This window comes from Belonocnema kinseyi, chromosome 10 (genome assembly GCF_010883055.1).
Source record: "Belonocnema kinseyi isolate 2016_QV_RU_SX_M_011 chromosome 10, B_treatae_v1, whole genome shotgun sequence".
In the NCBI taxonomy this organism is placed as follows: Eukaryota; Metazoa; Arthropoda; class Insecta; order Hymenoptera; family Cynipidae; genus Belonocnema; species Belonocnema kinseyi.
This window is the reverse complement of record NC_046666.1, coordinates 1,998,935-2,008,466: the sequence shown is the minus strand read 5'-3', so window position 1 is coordinate 2,008,466 and position 9,532 is coordinate 1,998,935. Positions and strand designations below refer to the sequence as shown.

The 9,532-nt window shown below is 29.4% G+C and overlaps 1 protein-coding gene across 1 annotated transcript in view; it reads left to right on the top strand.

Annotated features, from left to right (window-relative positions):
• The window catches only part of LOC117181942 (SPRY domain-containing SOCS box protein 3-like), a gene marked incomplete at its 5' end in the record, with an annotated part of 41,862 nt that extends 33,419 nt beyond the window's left edge, over positions 1-8,443 (top strand). Inside the window, one exon of the mRNA XM_033374969.1 lies at positions 8,379-8,443. Coding sequence (XP_033230860.1) covers positions 8,379-8,443 — 65 coding nt within the window. The remainder of the gene's footprint in view (positions 1-8,378) is intronic.
• Between the last annotated feature and the right edge of the window lie 1,089 nt (positions 8,444-9,532).

Here is a 9,532-nt window from a genome sequence, read left to right as displayed (position 1 = left end):
GACCCCCTTCATCCTGAACAACTTTTGTCTGAACAATTTTTTTGTACAATATCACTATTCTGAGATTTTTTGGTAAATAGATTAAAATGGCCCACCCTGTATCTTCGAAATTCAAAATTTTCAATTTGGCTTTTTCCCTAAACCCAAGATAAAAGACTGGCTTCTTTTAGAGTTATTACGAAACTGCTACAAAGGACACAAGAGAACGTGAGAGTCGGTTTACAATTACGTTGGCTCCCACAACCGTATTAAAATCACGAAGGCGAATTTAAGAAAATCATATTCTTTAAAGTCCTTTCAAAACCATTGAAACTTTGTAAATAGACCGTCTAAGGAGATTAAATTGATAAAATTTTCCGCATTTTTCAAAACACAAGCCAAACTTTTCACCAGTAAAACAGTTCAATTTTTGAGTTTTCAACTAAGTGCACAGATAAATAATTTAGTTTATAAAATAATTAAATAAATCAATATATATATATATCTTGATTCTTGTGTGTGTTTATTTTAGGCCTAAATCTTTGAATTTATAATAAAAAGATAGCCCCCCTCCCGGTTTAAAATATCAGCGTTATTTGCAGTTTGTAGGTTTAAAATTTCTTTTTTATCGTAACCATGATTTCCGTGATTTCAGTAAATTCTTTGAATTTCGTGAATTTGGCGAATTCCGTGAATTACTTGAATTCCATCACTTGCATAAATTCCATAAATTTTGCGAATATCTTTATTTCCATGAATTCTGCAAATTCCGTGATTTTCATGAATAATTTAAATTGCTTTATTTTGTTAAATTCCATGAATTCCATAAATTTCGTCCATTCCTTGAATTCAATTAATTCTGCAAATTCCGTGAATTCATTTAATTCTGCAAATTCCGTGAATTCTGTGAATTTCATGAATACCGCTAATTCCATAGGTTTCGCGAATTCCTTCATTTCCATGAATTTAGTTAATTCCGTGAATAACATGAATTCCACGAATTTCGTGAATTCCGTTAATTCTGTCAATTCCATCAATTCCGTGATTTCCTTCTGCACAATTTTTATCTTACAAACGTTCTAATACATGAATTGGAATGCTGAACGGTGGCTTCGCGATTTACAACACTCCCAATACATGTATTGCCATTTCGTAATTCCAATACCACGTTTGCAATTTAACCTTGCGCTTGTAATGTAGAAGTGTTATAAATTTACGAACATTGTTAACGGTGTAGGTTTTACGCCCCACTTAAATATTGAAACGGTTTACGCTGATAACAAATATTCACTAGAATATTTAGATATCTGCGAAGAAAACATCCTGCTCTAAGATTATTCATTTTTCTTCGCAAATTAGATTTTCACAATACATTTCTTTACTTATCTTTTGAAATTGAATTTTACATTTCAATTCTTTTAAATAGAGGACTCGAAATCATCAAATTTAAGTAAAAATAAAAATTCATAAAAATCAAGATTTCATGAAAAAAAATCTTATGTATAAGAAAGAGAATTTAAATTTTAAATAAATAAATGTATTGAATCTCGTGTAGGAATCTAATCAGGGATCCGGCCGGGTCCCAGCCGGATAGGCCCGCTTTAAGCCGGGCGCTAGTCGGGGAATCCGTCCGGGATCCGGCTAAAAACGTTACGGTAAACTGGTCGGGTCCCGGCTTCAATACCGGCCGGGTGATCCGGCCAAAAAGCGGTTAAGAAATGTTGCATCAGGCGAGAAATTGTTAACTTGTTTTGTCTTTTAAGGCTCATCGTAAGATTACGGTGAACTTTAAGAGTCAAATCAAGTGAACCAATTCTAGCGAGAAAATTGAAGTAGAATTTTATTCCCTGATGATAGAATCCCATAGAAATTTGGAAGCCACGTAGTCATTTAAGGTTAGGAAGGAAGAAAGTAAAAACTGTATACACAAGACTATATTTTAATTAAAAATAATAATTATTCACGCTCTAAGTGGGGGTTTCAAACTAATTACTGAAATAAGGTTGATTTTAACCATGAGTCTCGATTTTATTTGCGAACTTCGAAGAGCCGACGCGACGTGAGTGCAAGGAGCATCCTCGTTCCAGGTGCGAAACTGAAAATTACTGAGTGTCTATGCAGACGACAGACACAGCAGGCGCTATGTATGGCGGTAAATTTGAAATTGTACAGGCTAAACATTGTCTAAATATAGAGAAGTTTATACAAATTGTATCATTTCTATCGTTGCACATAGCAGAATCGATAACAGTTTAATTTAAAATGTTAAATTATTCGAAAAAATTAAATGTTTTATTAAAAGAATTAAAAAAAGCTCATTTTAATTTCACTGATCTAATAAATCTTTAAATTATAATTTTCAAGTAATAATTAATCTAGCATCCATAATTTCGCCTTTGATAATATCACGGCTCTAAAAAAATGTGTGATTTCTGTAAAAACATTAACCCGACCAGTGTCCAGCCAGGGGTAGCCCGGCCGGGATCCGACCAGAAACCTTGTTGTATTAAGGTCAACCGGGGAACTTTCTACACGGGATGCAATATTAAATAATAAAATTTAAACGTTCGGAGTTTCTTCGCATAGATTAGGGAAAAAATTTTGAATACACGCTTTATGTTTAAATAATTAAAACTTAATTAAACAATGATAATAAATATTTCACTAGATCAATATTAATACTTTTTAGTAAAAAAAAAAAAAAAAAACGAGAATACAGCGTTCAAAAGGACGATTTCACGAAGAATTGACATTTTTGGTTTAAGGGTAGTTTTCAGGTACTTCTGGGGGTGTGTTAGGGGTGTCAAACACATATATCTCATAGATGAAATTTTTCGTTGGATAATTCTTTACAGGCCCCATACTTTCCCTTCACATTTTTTCAAACCCTAAAGTATATTCTAAAAACTCAAAAAACTGATTTTTCCCCATGCATTTTACATGGGAAACTTTAAGTCAAACCCGGCACCTGTTAAAATGAAAAAATAAAAATGAAAATTAGGGAATTTCTTTTTTTGGATTTGAAATAAAATGGGGGGAAGGGGCATCGTTGCCCTCTAGCATGCAAACAAATTTTGCCATGCATTTTTGGACCACCCCTAATATTCAACTGGAATAGTGGTTATAATTTCAGTTAAAAAAAATCATTTTCAGAGAAAAAAATGATAAACAGTATCTGGAAAGATTCTTTCAATAAAAACATCAACTTTCAGCTAAAAAAAAAGAATTCTCAACGAAATATCTAATTTTTCAACACCGACAGATGAATTTTCAATTAGAATGATGAATCTTCAACCAACAAACTTAATTTTCAAAAAAAAATTTTATTTCGACGAAGTTATTAAATAGTCCTTACAAAAAATATGAATTTTTAACAAAGAATGTAGTAGTTCTTTTAACCAAAAATGGTTTAATTTTTAATCTAAAATTGTTGAATTCAACCCACGAGGGGAATTTTAAAAAAGAATGAATTTTCAACAGTATGAATTAATTTTGAACCGGATACATGAAGTTTCAACCAAAAACGATCAATTTTCTAAAAAAAATAGAATCGGTAAATTTTCAATTAAAAATAATAATTTCAGACAAAAATAAACGAGTTTTTAAGAAATGTTGACGATTTACGATAAAAATTTTTATGAAAAATACGATTAGTAATCGAGTCCATTTATTGCCAATATTGGCCTCAAACGCCTCTTTTTAAAAAATGTGAATTGTTCAGTTTGCACTATACTAAGAAAATTTGATAATCCATTTTTTGATATAAACCATAACAATTAAACGATTCTTGAGGAACCGGCACGCACGATGTCAACCGAAAATTTTCCTGTTCATTCCTTTTTATTTTCAAGTACCAACTTCAGACAGTACGTATCGATCGATCGAATCGATTTTCGAGATCTCTTTTGTAAACACCTTCATACTAAATGGAGAACGGAAACGGCCTCGACCGTTCGTCTCGTCAGGAGAAAAAATAATAAAAGGAGAAATAACAAATTTCGTACGTGTCGGTAATTTTAAAATTAGAATATCAAGATTTTTCGAAGAAAACTAGAACCTGATAAATTAATTTTATTTTTAACTTTATCTGCTATATCATCAGCGATTGTATCTTACCGACAGTAGATCAACCCTCCAAACCATGAAGTTTTGTGGTTCGATTCCCAATGGAGTGAAGGTGGAGTAGGATTTTTTTTTCAAGAAATAATTTTAATTTGAAAATATTCTTTTCCATCTAGTCTTATTAAGGGTATGTGACACAGCTAAATACCTATATTACCGACCTCACTTTTTCAGTTCACTGAATGTTTTTTTGAACCTAAGAACTTTTTTTGTAAATAAAATATCGAGCTGAAACTTTGGAAAATGTATTAGAGTACAATAAAGTACGTTTAGATACTGCATTTTGGTAGGAACTTCACTGAAAATTATTTCATCTTTTTTCTGAACCTCGACATTTTTTGAATGTTTGAATTTTTTTTATACATAAAATATCGGTCTCAAGCTTTGAGAAATGCAAGAGACGAAAGAAAACTACGTTTAAGTACAAAGCTTAATAATAAAAGATGTAAAAAAATATATTTCAATAATCAATTCCAACGGCATCAGCCGGTAACGTTGTACACGAAAATACGAATCCTCTAGAACCTCGTCTAGTGGCCGCCAGGGTTCGTTTTTTTTGTGTACAACGTTACCGGCTGATGCCGATGGAATTGATAGTTGAAATATTTTTTTTTTACATCTTTTATTATTAAGATTTGTACTTAAACGTAGTTTTCTTTCGGCTCTTGCATTTCTCAAAGTTTGAGACCGATATTTTATGTACAAAAAAGTTCTTAGGTTTAAAAAAAAAAAATTCAGTGAACTGATAAAGTGAGGTCGATAATATAGGTATTTGGCTGGGTCACATGCCCTTACGAGTTCTTATCCTGATCCCTCTAATAGATTAATCGGAAAAGCTGATAAACTTGTCGAAACATGCACAAAACGGTCGGTAAAATCAATTTCGTTCTTTTTCGAGTATTGAATTCAGTAACAATTTCAAAGTTTTCATCAAAAGTGATCGGTTCTGATTGAAATAATTACGTGTGTCGGTTATTGTGAGTTATATTGAAAAAGATGAATTTCATTGATATTGTTGTTATCAACAAAGAAGTAAGTGAAATTATTTTTCAGGATAAAGTAAACAATGCATAATTTTAAAAGTGGATATAGTTTAGAAAAATTCCTGCCATTTTTCAATCAATGTTTTTTGTTGTAATTTGTGTAGTTTTATAGTTTATCCGCAAATTCTGGAATGTATTTAGAAATTCTATAAAAATTTGGAAGAATAGATATAATTATTTATACATAAAATATTTGACAAATTTAACAGAATTCATTTTGAAATTTAGGACAAATTTTCTTTTTATAAATCTTGTTCAATATTTTACACTTCATTAAAATTAAGATATTCGCGATCGGTATAAGTATATAAAGTCGAAACATAACCTCAAACCTGATAAGTTTGAAAATTTTAAAAGGATAAATTTCAATTTTAAACAAATTAAAAAAATAATTTTTCATTTTGTAGAATTTTACCCATTTTTTTTTTTAATTTTAAATTTCTTAAAAAGTTCTGAAAAATCTATATACATATAGATATACTTTTAACTCTAATTTTTAATTGACTTAAATTTTAAAACATCTGCAAAAATTTAAAATAAATCGTTTTAAAATCTTCCATATTTTTTTAGACATTTGGAAAATTTTTTGAACTCTTTAAAACTGTTTTAAATCTTTAAATTTTTACATCTTGTGAAAAATTTTATTAAATATTGTCAAATTTAAATTATTTTTGAATCTTTTCAAAATTTGTAAGCCTTCTAAATATATTTTCTAAGGATTTTATATTTTTATAAAACTTATTCAAAATTTTGCAAAATTAAAAAAAGGATATTATTTACTGATTCGGAGGAAGTTTTGTAACTGTTTTGAAATATTTTATAATTTTTCATAAAAAATAATTTGAATTTTTCGAAAAACTAAAAAAAAATTCTGTAACAGAAACAGTTTCAGCAGTAGTTTCTCCCTGTTTGCAAAATCAGAAAAGTTAAATTAAAATTTTCTAGGTTCTGTTTCGATGTTTCCGGAAATATTAAAAAAAATGTGAAATTTTTGTAAATTTTCTTTTAAATTTGGGGTTTAAAATAAAAAATCATGTAACATTTGCTTGGAAATCCTAAGATAATTTTGTCATTCTCTTGAAACCGTTCAAATTTTTTAAATAGCTTCTTTTTTTAATATTTGAAAATCTATATTTTGTTTATATCTTAAAAATACTAAATTTTGTTTAAAATTATTCAAACTCTTTAAATATCTACAATTTATTTTTAAATGTTTAGAATATTAAATTTTTAAAATTATTTTTGATTCTTTTCAAAATTTATAAACCATCAAATGATTTGGATCTTTCATACAATTTTTTTTAAATCTTGCAAAATAAAAAATTGACACATTCTTCACTGATTCGGAGGAATTTTTCAACTGTTTCGAAATCTTTTTAAATTAAATTAATTTTATTTTATATTATAGCATACATTAAATTTTTAATTACAAAATTTTAGTGCGGTAAAAAAACATTTATAGTTTTACACAATTTTTTTAAAAATTTAAAAATTCTACATTTTGTTTCACATTTTTCAAAATCTTTTCAAATATTAAATGACTCTTTAAAGTTTTAAAAACTTCGAAAGATTTTTTAACGTAATTAGGGTCACTTACAAAATACGGGAAATTAGAAAAATTACCTTAAAATCTTCCAGATTCTTCTTCGAAAATTTTTAAAATCGTTTAAAATATTATTTTGAAAACGAAAAATCCTGAAAATCATTTTTGAAATCTTTTTGAGTTTTAAATTATTTTTGAACCTTTTCCAAACTCCTAAATATCTTTTAAAATTATTCGAGTTGATCGTAAAATTTTTTGGACAAAATTATCTTGAAATATTCGAGAATCATTTTGACATTTTTGGTTTTTTTATAGAAATAACATTGGAAATAAGCAAATTCAGTTAATGGAAAAACGACAAAAGTTGCAATAAAATGTTTAATAATATCATTTTGTTTCAAGAATGCACATTTAAAAAAAAAGACAATGAAAGTTCTTCAGTTTTAATGTCAATGCATGTTATGAATTATAATACTATACATTTATGTTCGTTAAAGCCGAAGGAGCGTTAACGAAAGAGAATTCACAATCACCAAATTACTGTTGGCGATGCTTTGACCTTTAGTTTTAAAAAGTCTGTGCTAAAAGACCGAGCGCGTAGCACGAGGTAAATACATTATCGAGCGCGAAGCGCGAGAACCAATATTCGCGCGCGTTCAAATACAATTATTCAAAAATGAACCAATTTGTATAATTTTAAGTGGCCCCACAACGTTAACTTTTTGCTGGTAAATTGTTTACTGACTTTTATATTATTTTAAGAATCCTTTTTTTATTCCTAAACAAATTTGAAATTTCGACGTTCGATTTGCAGGAGGTTCTCAAGGACAGGAGGATAATATGATTTTTATCATATTGCAAGAATCTTTTTTTCATATTTTTAAATGAATTTTTAATTAGGATACTAACAGTAAACTGTTTACTGACTTTTGTAATATTAAAAAAATCCTTTTTCTATTTTTAAATAAATTTTCAATTTGGATACAATTTGACATAGTGGCCGCTTATTCGAAACTTCATTCTTAAATTAGCGAGTGGTTTATTGAAATATGCATTTTTTAGACCAGGTTCTATCTTTTCTTGGGGCGGAAAATAGAAAAATTTTGTTTTCGATTGTACTAACTAAATAAGTTATTTTAAAAACGTTGTTAAGTTACAAACGTTCTCAAGAAATTTTAATTTAATTTAGAAACAAGGAAAAGATTTCAGGGGAAGACGGCGTATCAAGCGTGGCAACACAGCACTCAGTTTAATGGCTATGGCTAGGCTACTCACGCACGTGGATTTGACAAGCGCCTTCCTCAGCAAGGCAAACAGTGTTGCCAAATTTTCGGTACTTCCTTATTGCTTTATAATTCTCGCGTGAATAACAATACCACTCTTTGGACAGTTATATCTCTTATACTAAACTCAAGAAAAAACTTCAATTTTTATTTAATTTTTGGTTTATTCTGTTCTATACATCTCTAGTTTCTAACTTAAATGGTAAAAACTGTTTAGATGCTACAATCAAAAGTGTATAAATTTAACTCTTTTCATATAAACAATAATATTCCTTTTATACTATATATTTAAGAATTTAAAGCTTCTGTTGCTGGAACGTTCAAATACTGAACTTTCAAATGAGAGAATGAATTTTCTCTCAAAATACACTCCCGATTCTACAGAAGCTGCGGTTCTGTAATTCGTAGAACTGCTGGTCCACGCAGTTTCTCAGGAAGCAAGGCGAGAGACTGTTGCGGCTCCCGTCTCGTAAGGACCGCAGGGCGCGAGTACTCATTTGAGTATATTGCGCAATATTATGCATTGAAATTAGTAACGGTTAAAACAACCCTGACTGTTTACGTTTCGAGGATACCGATTTAGTAACAAAGCCAGAGCGTGGCAACCCCCGAAACTGTTATTATATAGGACTTGAAGTATATCTTGTTTTCACTGGTATTCTTTTTTGAAATAACAGAAGCAACGATATTCAATTTTTTGAATACACAAAAAAGTAAAAATAAAAATGATTGAAACTTCAACACCTGAATCCTCTTTTTCTCTGGTGATTTAAAATAAAGAGAAAATATTGAAAATAATAGATAATACAGTAAATCTAATGTTCTTCGTGGAGTTTATTTGTAAAATTTTAATGCATGAATGCGTTTATATATATTTAATGAAGAAAAAGAGGTTATATTGAAGTTTTAGGCAAAATTGTGATTTGGGGCGGAATGAGCTGGGTTTATGGGGCGTAATGAGACGCTCTGGCCCTGCTTGTCATAATCGCTTTACTCTTTATGGAGCTGGCAGTAAAGATTTTATTCCCAAGTTTTGAGTCTTTTTGTGTGCAACTCGAAAACAGAGAAATATTTAAAGGAGAGCTGCAATGGGCAGAATTACAAGACGAAAACTGGCATTTGTGGTTAGACTCTATGGCTGCTACCGTAAAATCTCTTTTTTTAAGAAATTCTCGGAAATTCAAGGGTCAGAGAAGCTGCAGTCTGATTTGTTTATGCATTTTATTTTTGGAATTGTTTTTTCAGCGTTTTAAAGACGATATTTTTATTGATTAAGATACTGGAAAATAGAATGCTTCTAATATTTATATTGAAAATTATTTCTTTAAATTTGGCAGAAAAAGTACCCTTTTTTATACATTACAAAATTAGGAGTTTTAGGTGTAAATTTTAAAACAAGAGTATACATTATTTCGAGACAATTTTAGAAATAGGTTATAAATGCAAAGTTTTATTTAAATAATAAAAAAACAGCAGATTTTGATAAAGACATTTATTGAAAAACAGATCTTAATGAGTTAGGGGTCGTCCATAAATTACGTGACGCAAATTTCGGCCTTTTT